The sequence below is a fragment of the Aquarana catesbeiana genome, linkage group LG05 (genome assembly GCF_042186555.1).
Source record: "Aquarana catesbeiana isolate 2022-GZ linkage group LG05, ASM4218655v1, whole genome shotgun sequence".
In the NCBI taxonomy this organism is placed as follows: domain Eukaryota; kingdom Metazoa; phylum Chordata; class Amphibia; order Anura; family Ranidae; genus Aquarana; species Aquarana catesbeiana.
This window is the reverse complement of record NC_133328.1, coordinates 414400508-414421899: the sequence shown is the minus strand read 5'-3', so window position 1 is coordinate 414421899 and position 21392 is coordinate 414400508. Positions and strand designations below refer to the sequence as shown.

Genomic DNA, 21392 nt, shown 5'->3' with positions numbered 1-21392 from the left:
ACTGAGTATAAAAGAGGAGAGGCCCCTCTAAGTGTAGCAATATGGTTACATTTAATAAAGGTACAACATTTAGCATCTCACATGGTTGATGATTAAAACAGGCACATCTAAGTATGCAGGCATCCAGGTTAAAGCTGTCCACATAGACTATCCTCTGCACCACCATTGATGTAATCTCTTCCACGCTCCGCTCCACAAGCCTCGCTTTCAGATGGCTCTACTGCAGGGTAGTCCTTTCCGATCATGATTGCAGACTGTCAGTGGTGAGAGCCGGCGCTGCGGAGGGACGGTCTTTGAACAGCTTTACCCCAGATGCCTGCACTTAAAGGTGCCTCTCTTTTCTCTTATGCTCTGTAGCTCCTGCTGGATTTTGCTTCTAATCCCCTTGTGGAGTCTTCCATTTGTAAGTGGTCATTTTATGGTTACACAACCTACTGCATTGCTATGATTTTTTTTTTTTTTTTATATGGACTATAAACTGAAAGACCTATGAATAAATGGTTGTGGAACAAATCATCTGAGTTTCCTTTATATCTTATGGTGAAATTCGCTTTGATGTACAACTGCTTTGGATTACAATCATGTTTCTGGAATGAATTATGCTTGCAATCCAAGGAAATACTGTAGATACCCACGCAGCGGTTTCAGCTTCACAAAGCAAACAGTCAATGAAAATGCAGACTCCCTACTTGCCTTTAGCTTCCTCCTTCTCCCCATACTCAGCTGTTCTGACTCCCAGTCCTGGGAGCTGCTGTTTGTTTTGGTGGACCATGCCTTTAAAGTGCACAGAGAGGCCATTTAAAATAATTAGTCTGCCCTAGTACACTGTAAAATGTTGCATTAATGCAGCGCATAGTTTGAAGGTGCCTTTTGAAGGTTGAAATTTATACTTCACATTAAATATATATTGATATCCTATAGAGGATTGCTAAAAAAAAAAAGCACTCCTTGTTTCTTTTTACATTAGTGTGTTTGGGCCAGCTTGCATCAAACAAATTATTTTCATGGCAGAATGGTCTGGCCGCTCAGGATGCAGTAATAGACCCTAGCAGTTTGTGCTAGATACAGGAAGCTATGTTGTCTTCTTGCATGGGTACGAGCGACTTCTCCTCTTCTGCTGGAAAGAGTTGCTACCTAGGGGCTCCTATGGAACACAGATGGTGGTTTTTAAAGGTAATACTAAAGTTATTGTAAAGTCTCGTGTTTTTTTTTAAGTTAAAAATAACAAACATGTTATACTTGGCTGCCCTGTGCAGTGGATTTGCACAGAGTAGCCCGAATCCTCCTCTTGGTTGCTCCTGGCCCTTCCTCCTGTTGAGTGCCCCCACAGCAAGCAGCATATGGGGGCAGCCAAGCTAAGCCTCAGCTCTTTGTCCACTCACACAGAACTGCGACCCAGCCCCGCCCCCTTTCTCTCCTGATTGGCCGACTGGTTTTGATTGACAGCGGGAGCCAATGGCGCCAAGCTGCTGTCTCAGTTAATGAGGGGAGTCCTGGGCAGCTGAGACACCCCTACAACATCGCTGGATCTAGATAGGGGCTGCTGCACTCAAAAGGCTTTTTATCTTATCTCCTGCCTTTACAAACACTTTTTTTTTTTTTTTTTTTTTTGCGCTATAAACAAAGACTGACAATTTTGAAAAAGCCCCAATATTTTTTACTTTTTGCTATAATAAAATCCAAAAAAAAAATGTAAAACTAATTTCTTCATCAGTTTAGGCCAATATGTATTCTTCTACATACTTTTTGGTAAGAAAAAAAAAATCACAATAAGCGTATGTTGATTGGTTTGTGCAAAAGTTATAACGTCTACAAATGGGGGGATTGATTTATGGCATTTTTATTTATTTTTTACTAGTAATGGCGGTGATTAGTGTGTTTTTTTTTTTTTTTTTTTTTTTTTTTTTTTTTTTTTTCTTTTTGTTTTTGTTTTTTTTGTTGTTTTTTTTGGGGACCAGTGACATTTATACAGTGATCAGAGCTAAAAATAGCCACTGATTACTGTATAAATGTCACCGGCCACAGAAGGGGTTAACACTAGGGGGCGATCAAAGGGTTAAGTGTTCCCTAGGGAGGTGTTTCTAACGGGGGGTGGTATCGTAACTGGAGGAGGAGACAGATCGCTGTTCCTAATCACTAGGAACAGCAGATATGTCTCTCCTCCGCTGACAGAACTGTCTGTTTACACTGACAGATTCCCGTTCTGTCTCTCAGGAGCAGGTGGCCGGCAGACGTCGCGGCTACGGGCATCGGCTCTGGCACCGCGGGAGCGCCCCCTGGAGGTCTTGAAGACGGTGGCTGTACTTTCTGTGAGGGCTCATGGTTTCATGTTACTTTTGTCAGTTTCTCCGTGTAATGCGCCTGATGCAGTAAGGCCCCTTTCATACTGGGGCGGGAGGTGCATTGGCGGTAAAGCACCGCTATTATTAGTCCAGGCACCTGGCAGATCCAGACTCTGTGGCCGGGATGATGTGGTGCATGGACTGACATTGGTGACGTCAACAGAGAGCAGACTTTAGTCCGCTCTCTGCTGAAAACGGGTCACAGGAGTGCAAAACTAATTGGACTCCTGTGATCCACAGGAGAAGTCCAGCCAAACGAGCTTTGACTGGACTTCTCCTTTAACCACTTCAGCCCTGGAAGATTTGGCTGCTCGATGACCGGAGCACTTTTTGCGATACGGCACTGCGTCGCTTTAACTGACAATTGTGCAGTCGTGCGACGTTGTACCCAAACAAAATTGACGTCCCTTTTTTCCCACAAATAGAGCTTTTTTTTTTTTTTTTTTTTTTTTTGGTTGTATTTTATCTCTGCGTTTTTTTTTTTTTTTTTTTGCGCTATAAACAAAAAAGAGCGACAATTTTGAAAAAAAACTCTATTTTGTACTTTTTGCTATAATATCCCTTTTGCTTTAAAAAAAAAAAAAATTACTCTGTTTAGGCTGATATGTATTCTTCTACATATTTTGGTAATCAAAATCACAATAAGCGTATATTGATTGATTTGCGCAAAAGTTACAAAATAGGGGATAGATTTGTGGCATTTTTATTTATTTTTTATTTTTTTACTAGTAATGGCTGTGATCTGCGATTTTTTTTTTTTTTTTTTTTTTTTTTTTTTTTTTTTTTTTTTTTACGATTGACTTCTTATTATACAGCGATCAGTGCTATAAAAATGCACTGCTTACTGTATAAATGTGACTGGCAAGGAAGGGGTTAACACTAGGGGCTGATCAAGGGGTTAACTGTGTTCCCTGACTGTGTGTTCTAACTGTAAGGGGAGGGGACTAACTATAGGAGATGACAGATCGTGGTTCCTAGCTATTAGGAACTCACAATGTGCATCTTCCTTTCATAACAGGGATTTGTGTGTTTACACACACGTCCCTGTTCTGCCTCTCGTGCCCGCGATCGCTCGTGGCCGGCGGTCATCGCGTCCGCCGGTCACGAGCATCGGCACCCCCCGAGTTCAGTACGCGCGCCTGCTATCCCACTTAAAGGAGCTGACTTATAGCTACGACGGCTCGCGGGATCGTATGATTGTATGACTGCGGCTGGTGGACAAGTGGTTAAGTATCTGCACTGTACTGCAGGGGATAATGTCGCTATCCTTCCACAATGATGCCAAAAAATACCAAAATATTTGACATCATACCGTTTGGCCTATCACGGCCCCCAGAGTATTTACAGAGGTACTTGCACATCTTCTTGCTCTTCTAAGAATGTTTTGCATTCAGGTAATAGGTTGCCTCCCCTCTTTTTAAACTACCTGCCAATGTCCAAAAGGCTATTCAGGTACTTCAGACTTTCAGTTAGGTAATCAAGTTTCAAGTCTGCCCTCCCAACCTCCCCTTCATCTAGAATACTCCATTCTCATTATAGAAAAGTGTTTTTTTTTTTTTTCCTTTTTAACTTGTATGACGGATATAAAACAAATGATGTGCTCATATGACGCAGAGAGAAAGGAGGGTCACTAGGCACTGTCCTATCTCGGCGTGCTTTGTTGCTTTTAGTTGGGGAATTTTTATTGTGAAAAGATTCATCTTAATTGTTCAGCACAAGACATGGGCTGGATATTCACAGACCCTGGGTTATAGGCCTCTGCCTTCAGGTGATTTGACACTGGCAAAGCTTTGCTGGTCAAGCCCCCTGGGTTTACCCCGATAACTCTATCCCACTCCTTGAATCCTCAGATTTTATTTATTTTTTTTTTTTTTAATAGTGTTAGGTGATAGACCTCTTCTCCCTTACAAGGAAATCACTCTTTGCTTCATTAGTTTATTATTTTACTTTGAATTCTTCAAACAACTCTTCACTGTTGTCTTCTACAACAATAGAAGCAGTACATGCAGATCGGTGCAACCTTGGGAGCCCTACTCCGACCCCACATTGTTGATTTGGGTATTGGATCCTGCTTTGATGCTCATCTCAGCATTGAGTGCAACATGTGTAGTTATCAGCAGGCTGCTATACAAGTATGAAAAAGTATGCTGTTCTTTATGCATTGCTTCCTTTGTGTGAAATCATTGCTGTTCCTGCCAGTCCCTCTGCTTTCCTATCAAAACCTGACAACACTAGGTATTAGAACAGTGTGGTCATTTTTCTGGTTGTGCTGAGAACTCAGCCTGCTATTCTCCAATGATCAGACTGTCCTGCCACAGCTGTTCATTGGGAAGATTAGTGTACCGCTATTTCTCCTCCCCTAGCTGTCTGAGTCTTCACCCAGCTGAGAACAGAGATTATGTGATCACTTTATCAAAAAGGGGAGGAAAAAAAAGTGTTTTCTAAAATATATATTTGCACACACACAAATGTTTTGCCGTTTTTATTTCCATTTTAAACTAAACTAAATCTGTATACAAGGTGAGGGTTTACCATATCCTTTAACATGACTGTAAACCCTCACCTTGTAAAACAACCCATTTAGTTTAAAATAGAAATGGAAGTCAAAACATTTGTGTATAGATATGAAAAAAAAGCTTTTAAATACTACCCCCTCCTTCGTTTTCCCTCTGTTCTTAGGTGCATTAGAGCTGGGGAAGAGAAATGTCAGCACACTCGTCTTTCCAGTGAAAGACCGTACGGGTGGGGGGCAGCGGGGGTGGGCTGAGTTCCCAGCATAGATGGAGAACCTGACCAATGTGTGTTCTGCTTAGGCTTGGTTCACACTGCCATGACTTTGCCAGGCGACTTGAGCGTGATTTTGAAGCAACTTCAGGGGATGCCTGGGTAATTTTCCTGTAATGTCGACTCCAAATCACATCAATTAAGATACGTATCTGACTTGGAGGTGACGTCCATTTAAAGTCTATGGGCTCAAGTCGGATAGAAGTCTCCTTGAAATAGTACAGGAACCTTTTCTAAAGTCTGAGCAACTTTAGTAGTGCTAATTAAGACGGCTCTCATTGACTAAAATGGGATTTCACGTGTCATGTGACTTGGGGTCTCACGTCAAATCCCAAGTTGCGGCAGTGTGAACCGAGCCTTTAAGCCTCGTACACACAGTACGATTGTTGGCAGGGGATTGTCTGTCTGACAGACTATTGTCCTAAAATCTTACCATTAGTACGCTCTTTTTGACAATTGTTGTCCGATTTTTGGCCAACAAATATTGGATAACAGGCTAGTAAATTTTCGGCAGACAAAGGCTTGACGTCAGATTTTCGTATGGTCAGTACACAAATCCATCACACAAGTCGAAAGTACAAACACGCATGCTCGGAATCAATGCTCACCAAACAAATTTGCAGAAGGGGCCCAAAGGGTGGCGCTCAAGAGCTGAAATTCCTCGTAGTACGTCACAACGTTTGTGTTTGTGGCACGACAATTGTGTAACGTTAGTATTCAAGACAAGATCCTGGCACACGCCTTTTTGACAAAAATCAGACGCTCGGTTGGCCAACAATCGCTACCGTGTAAATAATGATATTTGAAGCGCTTCACAATGTGCATGAAAATGAATATATAAGAATAAATATAAATAGTAAAATAAATCCAGCGGTGAGTAAAAATTCCTAAAAAATCCAGCAATCAAAATAGTGTAAAATTATAAAACATTAGTGACACCAAATGTGTAAAAAAATTCACATAAAAAATCCACATAAAAATAAATATATAGGGATGTATTCAGAAGGTTCAATTATACAGGTGTAGAATCCTGTTTGGTATAGAGCTTTTGATCACTAGCTAAGCTGTTTAAAAACACTTGCTTAATCAAGGTGCTCATTGACTTTCATAGTAACAATGTGCTTTTTGCTTCTATTCACAACCAATGTGAGAATCATAAACAGGCAGATAAGAGAAAAAAACAATCATTGTGCAATAGTTAGGATACCAAGGTACACAGGCAAACTTCAATCCACTCACGTGTGCCTTATAATGATAAGGTATATGCAGGTTTTACTATAGCAGTCAGCCACCTTAGACAGGAGCAGATTCAGTGCAGTACACTGTGTGATACTGCTGATCTGCACAGAGCGCCCTTGGCTCCTCCCACGCGTTACATCACAGTCATGTGACTTTTTCAAGGATCGCTACCGTGTGTACTAGGCTTAAGTGTAGTGAGTTGTGGTGTGGTTGTTTTTTTTTTTTTTTTTTTCAGGAAAAGCAGAGGCACAGACAAGAACACCAGGGATTTCACAAAAAGGAAGCATTAAAAAACAGAATGGTACAGCAGGCACATATTAAGAATATGAATCTTTGGGTTTACATATTCTTTAAACTTTTCAAAATTGGTTTATGAAAAAATTCTACCATCCAGATAGTTACAGATGAATGACCGGGTGTTAAAGTTGGGACCTGTGGTGTGATGTAACTTCCTAATGAGCCTAGGAAAGTTACATTTGCAAACTGCACTGAACCATCTCTTGTCCCAGGAAGTAGTTGTTCCAGTTCCTAGAAAGACTGATTCAGAGCATTCTATTCAAACCTGTTCATAGTATCAGAACCCAAAGAGGTTGTTCGTCCTATCCTGGACTTGAAACCCTAATCAAATACCTGCACATTCCAAAATTTCAGATCAAATCTGCAGGGTTGGGTATTGCCCCTCCGAGAAGATGGAAATATTTAACATATCAGTAGACATTCAAGATGCTTGTCTACATATTCCCATTTACCCACCTGCTTAGTGCTTTCTGTGCTTCACTGTAGGAGACAACTGCCTCCAATTTGTTGGCCTGTCACGACACCTAATGCCGCGTACACACGGGTGGACTTTTCGACGGACTAGGTCCGGCGGACTTTCCGACTGACTTTCAAATGAACGGACTTGCCTACACACGATCAACCAAAGTCCGACAGATTCGTACGTGATGACATACGACTGGACTAAATTAAGGAAGTTCGTAGCCAATAGCTGCCCTAGCGTCGGTTTTTGTCCGTCGGACTAGCATACAGACAAGCGGACTTTTCGACCGGACTCGAGTCCGTCGGAAAGATTTGAAACATGTTTTATTTCTAGGTCCGTCTGACTTTTGGGGCAAAAAAAGTCCGCTGGAGCCCACACACGGTCGAATTGTCCGGAGTCCGGTCCATCAAAGTCCGCTCGTGTGTATGCGGCATTAGAGTATTTTACGGAGGTACTTGCACATCTTCCTGCCTTTCGAAGAATGTATTCCATTCAGGTAATAGGTCACCTAGATCAGTGGTTCTCAACCCTGTCCTCAAATACCCCCAACAGGCCATGTTTTGGGAATTTCTCTTAGCTAAAATGGCTGTCCAAAATACTAAGCCATTGACTTAAAGCACTGCAAGATAAAGGTAAACCTGCAAACATGGCCTGTTGGGGGTACAAGTATTTTGAGACCATGACATCTCCCTCATAATGTTCACACCCAAAATGTGATAGTGTCCACCCTTTCAACCTCCTCACTGCCTATATATACCAAGCAATGATTGATCTTTCTTGCTCTTATAATCCACCATTATTTCTTTTTGCAATATTAAGGCAGGCCATAGATTATGCAATTAATATTTTTCTTCCTCCAAAAGTGGAAGGATAGAAAAGATTCTCCATCAACACAGTCAGTGTTGATGGGGGAAGACTCTCCCGCATTGTTGTCCTGCAGGCAGAGACCTTTCCCTGCTCGCAAAACACAATGATCAATGTTGCTAGCTATAGCGCTAATATTTCAGGAAAAACTCAACAGGCTGGTTGTATACAAGTCAATTGATCGACTTGTGTACAACTAGGGAGCCCATACATGGATTGAAATTTTGCGGTCCCTGCTGAACCTGCCAAACTTTGATCCATGTATGGCTTAAATATAACATTTTCAGTACACCACTCAACCAAACATTTCTTGCTTATATGCTGTCTCGGCAAACTTCAGTGTAGTATTTGACTAATGTATTTGGGAGTACAGTCATGTGTAAACAGAGACTCAACACACATCCCTGTTGTACCCCTGTATTCAAAAGAATAGTATTAGACACCTGATCGCGTATTACCATCATTTGTGGTCTGTATGTTCGACAGTAATGTCCTGTATTTGAATGTAGTGTCTGCATTCGGTTGTTCAGGCTAAGGATTGGTAAGCTGCCATATTCAATGTTTAGGCAGCATGCACACTGGAAGTTTTTGCAGCTGCTTCTAGGGGCGTCTGGCTTTTTTTTTTTTTTTTTTTTTCTCCCTGCCTCTAAATTCCCCTGCATGTTAGCTTACTTATGTGTCCTTGCACACACAGGCTTTTAGTAGTGTTTTGTGGCAGATGCTTTTAGAAGCAGAAGAACCCCACTGCCAGTGTGTCCTGGAGCAGCAGTGTTTTTGGCAGAACATTGCATGACACTTGTAGACATGAATTGCAACTCATGGGTCTGCATTCACTGGCAGTGTAATATTGCTTAAATTTGAATGTGTTCTAAGACTTTTATGTGATGGCTAAAAGGTATAATATACATATCTCATTTTATATGAAAAATCTGTATGCTTTGACACTTACTGTATGTACAAAACTAGTAGGGCCTTCTGATTCCTCCTATATTTGAATTGTATTGTAACTGTACTGTCTACCCTCCTCATGTAACCCTACGTGTTGTCATTGACTTCTTTAGGATAAGTCTGATGTACATTTGAACCTATGTTCATTTATTATACTTAAATTTTTTTTTTTTTTTTTTTTTGTACTGGTTCATGAGTTAGGATATTTAATTTGATGCAAACACATTTGTAACTACATATTACTTGGCGCATATATTTACTAAGTAGTAAGAGTCGAAGTGTGGTTTTCTAAAGTATTTTCAAGCAGCACGTAAGCATATTTGTAACTTTATATTGTTCAGCACATTAGTTTTGTACATGCAGAAGTAACAACGTGTAGTAGGGATTTTTCATATCATTTCAGCAGTTATCTTTATAATGGGAATACTTCAGCTCTGAAGTTATGGGTAATTGTGTGAGAGGTTTCTTATTTATATAAATATTTCTCATTGTGTACGGCTACCTATCTGGGGAATCTGCTAAGCATTTTTTTTTTTTTTTTTGTTTTGCCAGAATTGCATGGCCATATATATACCTTAAGCAATAGTGAAGCTTGCAAGAAGTTAAATACATTAAGTATCAAAATGTATATTCTTTTGTTTGTTTTTTAGGAAATCAACACTTATAATCCAGGCGACACAAATTTTTCCAGTACATCATGGGAGGATGTCTCGCTTTGGGAAGCTTTTGGACGCAGAAATGTATGTCTAATTAGTGGTTGGCAATCAGAGTAGAACAGATTTTTAATCTTATCAAAGTCCTGTGTAGGACTGTCTTTCTTGAGCAATGACCATATTTATTTTTATTTGCAGAAGGTTAAATGTGCAGGAAGCTATTTTTGTGCCTTATTGTGACTTTGCCTCAGCAACAGCATATTTTTTTTTTCATTTTTAATATGTTTGGCAGGATTTTTAATTTGTAACATGCACGTGAAAACACACTGATGTTAATTTTGTCATTTTAAAATTTTCTTTCTAAAAAAAAAAAAAAAAAATAGAAGTAGGTTTTTGTAATGGGTGCTTGACAACGCTGTCTACCTGTGCAAAATATAACTTAATTTTGGGTATCAGACCGGTGGTGGGTGATTAGGAAAAAATATAAATTTTTTTAAAAATTTCTTGCTGAGCTAAGATCCTCCCTTGATGTCACTGCTTTCTGTAACTTCTTAAGACATTATCCTTCTGAAAAAGCTTTAGAGCAGGGATCCTCAAACTACGGCCATCCAGCTGTTGTGGAACTACGTGTCCCATGAGGCATTGTAAAACTTTGACATTCACAGACATGACTAGGCATGATGGGAATTGTAGTTTCTGAACAACTGGAGGGCCATAGTTTGAAGACCCCCTGCTTTAGAGGGTGTGCATGTGTTTCTCTTTCCACTTGGCTTATTACACCCAAAACTACAGTTTTTTTTTTTTTTTTTTTTTTTTTTTTTCCAGGGTGATGTCAGGTTGATGCTTTGAAAGTTATACCATGAAACTCTAGTACACTGCTTAACATGGCTACAAGGAAAAGATGAAAATCCTGCACATTTAATAATAAGGATAATGGAGAGTCCAATCGGGTTCAGTTCAAAAACCGACAGGTGGACCCGATTGGTCCGCCTGCATAAAAGGGGCATTTGAGTATACTGTAAAGTCCAGACACTAAGAGCTCTTTCACACTGCTAGCGGTAACGTGCAGCTAGTTTTAGCAGCGTTTTACCATCATTTTTGCGGCGCTTGCGGGTCGCTTTTTACCCCCACTAGCGGCCGAATAAGGCGTTGCTGTCACTTGATTTCAATTGCAGGGGCACTTTAGGAGCGGTGTATACACTGCTCCTAAAGAGCCTCAAAGATGCTGCTTGCGGGACTTTTTTTGATGTCCTGCCAGTGCAGCGCCCCAGTGTGAAAGCACTCAGGCTTTCACACTGGGATTGCAGATGAGGCTTTTTATAGGCTCTATTTTTAATGCTAAAACGCCTGAAAAACGGCTCCAGTGTGAAAGGGGATCTAAAAGTATGTTGTCTGCTCTAACAGAGTGCCAAATACAGGCAGTCCCCGAGTTACAAACGGCTCCTACTTACGAACGTCCTCAAACGCCGGCCACTTGTGCTCCACGCTGGTCCTGGATACCTCCGGACACATCCCACACTGCAGTACTACATCTACTGCATGGCCAGAAGAGCCCCAGATTACATAACAAGCGCCCGGAACATCCTACATCCATGCACAAGGGGACATTACACTTATGAATGCAGTGTTCACTTACAAATGCAGTGTTTGTGACTTACAAACAACTTCAACTTACGAACAAACCTACAGTCCCTATTGTGTTCGTAACTCGGGGACTTCCTGTAGCCCTGTGATTTCTAGAGCTGATTTCATACTTGCTCTAATGTAGCGTATCTTTTTTATTTGTAGCTGAAAAAGCTATTAATGCTAGTTTTCCAGTTATGAGTGAACAAAAACAAATTCATATTTTAAGCTGGAGGTAAAGAACTATATATTTTTTTTTTTGTGCAAGGCAGTACTGCCCATGGTGCTTTTAGTGACCTGTATCCTGAATAAAGCTTCAACTGTGCTAATGGCTGAGCATTTGGCAAAACACGTTTATATTTGTCTAAGTTGACTGTAGCAAAAGTACATGAAGCGGTGCTTTAGACCTGATGGGTAAATCTGAAAGGTCTATTACTGCTTCTGCTTAATATCAAATGTTCTTGCAGCCCTTGTTCGATTTTAAAGCTATTTAGCATGCTAGGGAGATTTCTTTTTAGGCTTCGTTCACACAGACACCAAAGCTCATATACTGTGAAAAGGCTTTTTTTTTTTTTTTTTTTTTTTTTTTTTTCTGTGGTCTCAAGCCTTCAGGTGCTGCCTGCAAGCAGCCCATTGAAGTCTGTTAGGACGTAGCAGTTGCAAGGACACAGCTGCTCGACTAATAGGACAGGTGCAAGTGAGCAGCCGCTGCATCCTAATAGACTTTAGTGGGCTGCCTGCAAACCACACCCAGAGAATAGAGCTGCCGGGGGGGAAAAAAAAACATACGCACCTTTCAGGCCGTGTTCACACTGGAACTGGCTGCGGATCGCACAGGAGCACTGTGCGTCCCTGTTCCCCATTTCAGGGACAAATCAGGGCAGGATCTATGCCTGAATTCGGCCCTGAAACGGAGCCAAAGACGCACAGCGTTTCTGTGCAGTGCGCTCCGCAGCCGCAACGGAGATATGTAAACCTGCTCCATAGGGAGCCAGTCACATTCTCTTGCTATGCGAATTGGATGCGCAGAAATCCGCATCTAATTCGCATAGGTGTGAACCCGGCCTTAAGCAGTGTCTTTATAGAACTTTTTACTCTTACTATTTCTGTCAGCAAGATCCTTAGTATAAATTCTTAAGTCTGTGTACAGCTGGCCTAAGAGCTAGTTTACACTTCTGATTTGGGGGGGGGGCGGCAATAAAAACATGTAATTAGGCCACAGTTTTACCACTCCAAACGCTTCCCCTTAAACTGCAGCGGCCAGGGGTGTACACCTGCTGTGGCAGAAACGAAACCCCATGTTGGGATCAGTGGGCACCACCACCCGCCGAACGTGACCAATTTAATAGTGCCGTGCTGCAACCGTGTGTAATGTATGTGGTTGAGACTTGGTAACGTGACATATACAGGGTTAAAACAGGCAGAGGAGACATATCACCACCTCACTGACTGTCAAACACCTTTTTAAAGGTGGTCTGAGCAAGGATTGCTTTTTTTTAGACAAGTGGCAGTGCTTGCTGCCTGTGTAAGAGGCCTGTTCACACCAGAACGCAGTGCTGGAATGGCAAATAGACCCTGCAAATACTTGAGTATCTCCTGGGGTTCCCCCAGAGTCTGTGTACCGGTCTTCACTACTTCACTGCAGCTCTGCCATCAGCTCTCCAAAGAAAGCAAGTAGTGTAGCATAGAAAATGCAGTTTTGTTAATCTTAAGTCTTTCTAGAAGAGTATATTCAGTAGTACAGCCAAGCCAATGCAATTGTAAATTTGTAATTGCTGCCGTCTAGGGGTGTCAAACTGAATAAAGTCTCGGTTTGCATCACCTCCTGGGGATGTACTTCTAAAAATGTGCAGGGTATCTGCAGGTGCCTGACATGTATTGCCAGCTGGAATTAAAACCAAACTAAACCCTCCTATTTACAGACAAGGAAGAGGACATCTCTGATCTGCAGTTACCATGGTGCTGCACATGTGCGTTATGACACCAGCCATTTGACAGTTCAGTTGAGAACACAAGCAACCGTGACATTATCATTCACGGCATGCCTTGAATGCAACTTTTTTGGAATACAATAAAATAGATGTGTTTAGTTCCGCTTTTAATTTTTAATAAGTTGACAAAAAGCAGCAAAAAAAATTGTTTACCATATTCACTGTTCGGTTAAATAAAAACGTGCTTGCAAGATAAAATTTTATTTTTAAGGCCTGATTTGAATCCATATATTTAAAGCAGACCTTCACTTAAAGGTGTAAGTGCTGCTCATCCCCCTCTTTTTCAAACATCAAAAAAATAAATATGGCACAAGAGACATAGATGTGATAATAAAAAGTCCATAAGAGGTTAATCCCAGTGTATATAAGCTGCATCGCCTCACAGAAAAATATCTGTAGGGAGAACACAAGAGGGCGACAAACCAATTGCTACACTTTGGTGCCCTCTTGTGTTCTCTTTTCCAAACATGTCTGGCTTTTGTTCATATTCATCACACAAGGGTAATGGAATTTGTAGATTACAGAACTAAAGTTTTGCTTTCTAATTAGTTCATGGGAATTAACACGTTCTCTGCATTGTTGGTAAGGTCAACAAGAATTTATTTTTATTGTACCACATCCAAAAGACCGGTAAACTGCAATATATTACGTTTTTGTTTTTGGGTTTACTTATTGTACTTTATTTTGTTCTCATTTATTGAAGTAGAATCCAGAAGTGCATAAGATCATTTTCTTTTAACTTTGCATAGTAAGAAAATATTTGGTGTGTTTTGATCAAAAATAAGAACATAACTAATTTCACTTTTTTCATATTCTCTAGGGTTACAGATCCAAGCAGTTTTGTTGCAGCCTCTGCAACTTTTCAACAAGACTGCTGACGTCTTTCAAAAGTCATCTGCAGCGCTATCATGAAGATGAGAAAGATCAGGAGATGATGGCAAGTTGTCCGAGATGCCCATTCACTTCCCATACAAAGAATGTGGTCAAACACATGCGGATTTTTCACTCAAGTGTTCGAAAAGGCCAAACACCTGCTACAAAAGATGGTCAAAATCCTGTTTGGACAAAAGATTATCAAAAAGCAGTTCAAATGAAATTTTCTTGTGTAAAGTGTTCCTTTACGGACAGCCTGTATTACACTATAAAGCGACATGTTCTAAGTAGCCACCACAAAAGTGAGCTTGAAAATTATTTTGGAGAAAAGTCCGAAGAGGAGCTTAAAGGGACTCTTGGATCAAAAGTTAATCTTGATAATAGATTTTACTGCAAAAAATGCAATTACACCATTCATAACCATGATGCATTAATGTACCATATTCTGACCTCTGACAAGCATAGAGATTTGGAACAGAAGCTGAGATCTGATATCTCTGACGCTGGTCGATCAAGTATAAAAAGGCCCTACAGGAAAGTACTTGGTCCACCTGTAGCACTTTCACCTAAACCAACAGCATTGCCAATCTCCCCAGCTCCAGCTCTTCCATCTGCTCAAGATGCAAAGGTGGCTTCACTTCCTCAAAATGGTCCCAATCAACCCCTTTTGGGAGCATCTACTGCTATCATTTCAAATATAGTACCATCTATAACATCAGTTCCTGATCCTGCTGGAGGTATAGTGAAGACAACATCTACTACTGTTGCCCCCAATGCTCAAGTTGGATTTGTAACTACTGCCCTTCCTCAAAACCAGAGCATTACTCTTCAAGCTTCCCTTCCTCAGTCTATGTTCCTTTCTCCAAGATTTACCCTAAATCAGCCTGTCACTGCAACTGTGCTTCCTTCTGCTTGCAGTGTTGGTGGACAGATCATTCCTGGCACTCAGGCCAATGTACGACCTACAGTTTTACCAGTTAACCAGCCATTAGCCAGGGGCCTGCTTCCTGTGAACCAGTCAACAATGATTGCGTGTCCACAGCCTTTGCAGTCCAATGTATTACAGATGAATCAAAATGTAAGGCCTACAATCATCTCTGTGAATCAACCACTGAAGTCGACTAACGCTGCAGGCAATCAACCTGGAGTTCCCCAAAATACCTTCCTCGCAACACCTATAATAAGGCAACTCATACCAACAGGAAAACAAGTAAATGGAATACCTACATATACCCTTGTAACATTGCCGGTTGCTCCGTGTGCTATTCCAGCTGTTAATCCACCAAACGTGCCTGTACAGCTGTCCCAGCCAGTAGTATCCACTTCTCCAGCCAGTGCACCATCTCCTCCTATTGTACAGTCACCACAAAGCACATCACAAAATAATACAACTCCAAAACCAACTCCTGCCAATAGCCCAGCCACTGCTCCAGGTGCTAAGGACAAGACTAGACAATGGAAGACATGTCCAGTATGCAATGAACTATTCCCTTCAAACGTGTATGAAGTTCACATGCAGATTGCTCATATAAAACAGGAAAATGGCCCTGATAAGCCAACAGAGTCTGCCACCAGCAATGACCCAAATCAACCTGTAGTTGCAGCAGCACATGCATCTTTTTTGAAAGTTGTGAAGGAAAAGTCTATTCGATGTGTCACTTGCAGGGCATTTACTCCAGAGAAAGAGGTGTTGCAGCACCTTTTAATGCATGGTATGGTATGTCTGTACTGCAAAGCTGTTTTTTACGAACTCAGAAACTTTATCTACCACATGAAAATCCTACATGTAGACAAAAAGAAAATCCATGGAGACTTTGTAAGAAAAGGTATTACAGTCTCATGTGATGCTAATGGTACAGCACTCTTTCCTCATTTTGACCTTACCTTTCATGTTTCCAAGGAAGAGCTTGGAGAAAAAGAAATGCACATTGCTGTAGTTGCTGGAGCCAATTCTAACACTTCTACTCCCTTGTACATCAAAATACAAACATCTGCTGAGAGAAGCACACACGATGAGCAGGGCTCTAAATGTTCTTTTTGTGAACATGTTTTATCCAAGTCGGAAGCACTGGAAACGCATTACAAGGATAAGCACCACATAATGCCCACAATGCATACTATACTTAAATCCCCTGCATTTAAGTGTATACACTGCTGCGGTGTCTACACTGGTAGTATGACTTTGTCAGCCATTGCACTGCATCTTCAGCGCTGCCGCAATGCTCCTAAAGATAGTATTGCAGCACTTGAGTTGTCCGCAGACAGCAATGCTAAAGGGCAATCAAAGGGAGGATCAAATGATAGTACAAAAGGAAAACAAAATTCTACTGCAGAAACTCAGGTTCCATCAAATGATACAAAGATTGGCCAGAAAAATGGTCTAGGTGCTTCAAAAGACATGTCTCCTGTGCCTTCTAAAAGAAGAAAAATTGACCCCAAATCAGAATTTTCAGATTATTCTGCTGATCAAAATGTTAGCATGCTTGTGATGGTACCAGATGCTTTTGCAACTGTATCTCATGAAGCTAAAAAGGAATTCCTGCTAAAGTATTTCCATGTGAAACCTTACCCCACCAAAAGGGAAATTGAATTGCTGGCACATGTACTAGATATGTGGAAGAGTGATGTTGCTTCGTTTTTTGGTACAAGGCGTTATATGTGCATGAAATTTCTCAAAAGTCATGAACAACAAGTATTACTTGGATTTAAAATGGCGGATCTTAAGCAACTAAAACATGACATAGACCTGCCTGAAGATTATTAAAGGCTGCTTCAATAGGTTTAACGTTACAGAAAGTATGATGCAGCTGGTTAGCTGTCCCATGACTTGCATAACTTTACTTGTAATGAGAAATAATTAAAATGAAAACTGGAACTGGTTTAAAATGTCTGATCCAAAACACTTGCTCGTCAATTCATATTTTTTTTAGGTTTGGTGTTCACTATGGTGCTCCTTACTTTTGGTCCAATAGTTCCACAAAATTGACCTCTCTGTATAAGAGCCCTTTCACACTGGGGCGGTTTGCAGGCGCTATTGCGCTAATAAAAGCGCCTGCAAACTGACCCGAAACCGACCCCGAGGGCTTTCACACTGGAGCGATGCGCTGGCAGGACGGTAAAAAAAGTCCTGCCAGCAGCATCTCCGGATCGGTGAAGGAGCGGAGTGTATACCGCTCCTGCCCATTGAAATCAATGGGACGGCGCGGCTATACCGCCGGCAAAGCGCCTCAGTAGAGGCGCTTTGCGGTGGTTTTTAACCATTTCTCGGCCGCTAGCGGGGGGTAAAACCCCCCCCGCTAGCGGCCGCATACCGACGGTAAAGTGCCGATTACAATATCGGCGCTTTACCGCCGACGCCCGCCCCAGTGTGAAAGGGCTCTAAGTGTCAGTTTCATGAGTTTGTTCCTGCATTCAGCACTATATTCTGATGTCTTATGTATGCTTTTTTTTTTTTTCTTTGTATTTTTCACAAACTCAGTTTGCGAAGATGCGCTGTATGTTTGTCAACATGCTGTATGACTAGTCAAGCCCAAGCTTTATAAAGCTTGGGGTCTGACTAATCATTGATGATGGTGTTTAAGATTTTCATACTGTGGCTAACCTTTTTCCCGTCATTACAGTGGTTGGAGGATGTGTTGAGGCTCATCTAGGATCAATAGAGATGTCTGGGTTAAAAAAAAAATCCTATCAACTAGATCAGTGGTTCAACCACCAGCATGTGAACTCTGTTCTGCTGGACCTTGCTTTTCTCTGTTCCCTCCTGTTCAGCAGTTGGCCCCCATGCTGGGTGAGGAAGTGTGCTTGGAGGGAGTTTCAGACAAGAGGAAAGAACTCTGCAGACACTGGTTAGCTTCTTGAGTGTTTGGCTCCTGTCTAAGGGATTGTGCTTCCTAGCTGGGGACACAACTTAAGGTGCACATAAAGCTGATCCTTGATTATATACAGCTGGCTGCTTATGCTCTACCGTAAAGAGATGGGAAAGCCCTCTGCTGACAGAACACATTGTTTATTTACTAAAGGCAAATTTACTGTGCACTTGGAAGTGCAGTCACTGTAGATCTGAGGGGAAGATCTGCTGATTGGATGATAGAAATCATGTGCAAGCAAACATGCCATTTTATATTTTCCTTGCATGTCCCCCTCAGATCTACAGTGACTGCACTTCCAAGTGCACTTGTAGTGCTCAGTGGATTTATCTTTAGTAAATAAACCCCTATGTGACCCAGGGCAGCATCCAGATTTACTGCCTGCGAAAGGTAAAGGACTGTACTCAGTGGTTCTAAACCACTAGACTGTGCAATGTAGAACATGAGTAGGTTCAGGACCCACTCATATGCCACACACAGTATGCAGTACAGGGAGTCCCTATGCCTGATTTTGTGTCAACACATTTTATACTTGCACTCTTGTGTCCCTTTTTTCTACATTCTGAAGTTCGAAGGTATGTATAGTGCAATAATGTTGTGACTTGATTTCAAATGGCTATGGCAGCATTGAAGTATTGTCTGCAGTTTAAGCTGTCACAGGCCGAAATAAGTGCAGTTGTGCGAGCATACATTTTTATTTTTATTTGGAAAGTTTGGGGGGAAAAAAATGTGGTCTTACAAAGGTTGAGAACCACTGCTCTAGTTACATTGTTGCTCCTGTACCATGTACTGACACTTTAGGCAGATTTCATAAGTTCTTGGCTTTGATGTACATTGTTACGTAAGCCTATTGGCGTATATAAGGTTTAGGGTTTGGTTTTGTAATTTAGGTGCGATGTACAGGTGTGGTGTGTGTTTTTTTTTTTTTTTTTTTAATGTGCTGCTCCTTAGACACATCTGTAAATATTTCACAGCTGTAGCTCTGTCAGTTTCCACTTTGTACACTATTTGTTTTCATTTGTAGTTTTGTTGTTTGGAACCCAAACCTTTTCTTTTATACAGGTCTACATCTTTATCCATTTCATCTACGTACTGGATGGAGCATAATTTCTGCATCATTTTAGGTGTACTTAACACGTCTGTGTTTTTTTTTTTTTTTTTTTTTTTTTTTTTTTTTTTCCAGTAAGGAAGTAAAAAATTCTTCAATTCAGTTTTTAATGTGTGATACAGGACACTTTTATATTCCTATATAAATATTATATAATTTATTAGTAACTTTGGGAAATCAGGAACCCTTAGTCGTAGGAAAGACTTAATGTGGTGCCAGTTGGGCCCCCTCATTTCTACTTTACTGTAATATATCTAGTACAAAGAATATATTGCCTTTGCCAATTTGGACTTGCTTTTGTTCAAAATAAACATTTTAACTACAGGTTGACTACTGTGTTTCTTGAAGCCACTGCAACATTTGCACTGTCTGAAATGTTTAAAATGAATGCTTTTTGAAAGGAATAAGGTGCTTTTAATCTTAAAAGAAAGAGGTGCCACTCACACAGAGCTATTAGAAAAGCAAATACCTCAGGCTACCCAAGGTGCATATTGTATTACATTTTTTAGGAATAATAACCACTTGCGAGGACTGCCCACCTTCGTTTTGTGTCACTACTTTGAAGAGGTATGGCAGCAGCTAGCTGCCATAACCCTGGTATCTTATTCTTCAGCGGGCGGTCAGCTTTCAGATAAAAGCGGTCTCTGTGGCGGATTCGCCGCAAGATCAATTTTATCGGCTCCAGTGCACTCCGCCACTTACCGGAGCTGTCCGGTAGCGGCAGAGGCGATCGGGTTCTTCTCCCTGTTAGGCATGGAGACGAGTGAGAGGAAGATGGCCCCCACCTGTCCATATCGTTGCAATGTCAAAACATCACTTCCACCCATAGCTCTTAAAGGGACTTTATTATTAAATGTCATTTGAAAATAAATAAATAAATATATATATATATATATATATATATATATATATATATATATATATATATATATATATATATATATATATATATATATATATATATATATATATATATATATATATATATAATTTTTTATCATTATTACATTTTAGTGTAAATATGAGATCTGCGGTCTTTTTGACCACAGATCTCATATTTAAGGGTCCTGTAATGGTTTTTTTCATTCCTTGTAAAAGAAAATTTAAATGTGCCCTGTCCCACCGAGCTTGCGTGCAGAAGCGAACGCATACGTGAGTAGCACCCACATATGAAAACGGTGTTCAAATCACACATGTAAGGTATCGCCACGATCATTAGAGCAATAATTATAGCCCTAGACCTCCTCTATAACTCAATATGCAACCTGTAGAATTTTTTTTAAACATAGCCTATGGAGATTTTTAAGGGTAAAAGTTTGTCGCCATTCCACGAGTGGGCGCAATTTTGAAGTGTAACATGTTTGGTATCAATTTACTCGGCGTAACATTATCTTTCACAATATAAAAAAAGGCCAACTTTACTGTTGTCTTATATTTTAATTCATAAGTGTATTTTTTCCAAAAAGACTGCTGCGCAAATACGGTGTGACAAAGTATTGCAATGACCGCCATTTTATTCTCTAGGGTGTTAGAACCCCCAAACTATATTCCTATATATATAATATAGTATTTTTCTTGCAACCAAAAAAAAGTTTTTAACTTGTAAACACCAAATCTCAGAAAGAGACTCGGTCCTTAAGTGATTAAATTGGGACCAAACTTTCAAAAACTGGGAACAGACAGCTTTTTATTGTAGAAGAAACATGCTAGGGCCCCTTTCACACTGAGGCGCTTCTAAACTGCCAGTAAAACCCTGAGTGCTTTTGAAGAGCTTTCCATTCATTTCAATGGAGAGGGGCGTTTTTTCACTGCACTACCCCAGTGTGAAAGCGTTCATTGATTTTAATGGAAATAGGTTTTTGTGAGCTTTTCAGGCTCTTTTTTTTTAGCGTGAAAGCGCCTGAAAAGTGCCTCAGTGTGAAAGGGGTCTAAATCTATTCTGCAATAATCTTAAACTTACCTGCCTGCTTAGTTTCCTACTGATGGTACACTAAGCTGCACATGTGCAGCTCAGCATGCATTCTGGGAACTCTTCAGCTGTACCTGAATGACTGATTCCTGTGCGCATGTGAGGGATGATGTCACCCAACACTGGCCAATCAAGAGGCCGAAAACCCACTGCCCAGGGAAATGGTGACAGTGGCCGGCAAAGGGTGTAACCTCCACATTGCTGGAAGATGGGGGACGAGTATCTTTGGGGGGTTTTCTGCTTTAAGCATTTCCTGACCATTTAACTTAAATATACAGCAGCAAAGTGGCACGGCTGTGCTGCACTTCTGGATCTGGGGTGTGCATGCACATCGCCAGTGGCCCGCTCCGGCTGTGATTATGCACAGCGGGA

General features: G+C 41.0%; 1 protein-coding gene across 2 annotated transcripts in view; it reads left to right on the top strand.

Annotated features, from left to right (window-relative positions):
* Positions 1-19375, top strand: part of ADNP2 (ADNP homeobox 2) — a 34402-nt gene extending 15027 nt beyond the window's left edge. Inside the window, exons 3-4 of one of the 2 annotated variants that reach the window (XM_073631181.1) lie at positions 9588-9677; positions 14025-19375. In XM_073631181.1, the coding sequence (XP_073487282.1) occupies positions 9588-9677; positions 14025-16841 (2907 nt within the window). In that variant the 3' untranslated portion in view covers positions 16842-19375. The remainder of the gene's footprint in view (positions 1-9587; positions 9678-14024) is intronic. The other variant, XM_073631183.1, reaches the window with a different exon arrangement.
* Positions 19376-21392: the final 2017 nt, after the last annotated feature.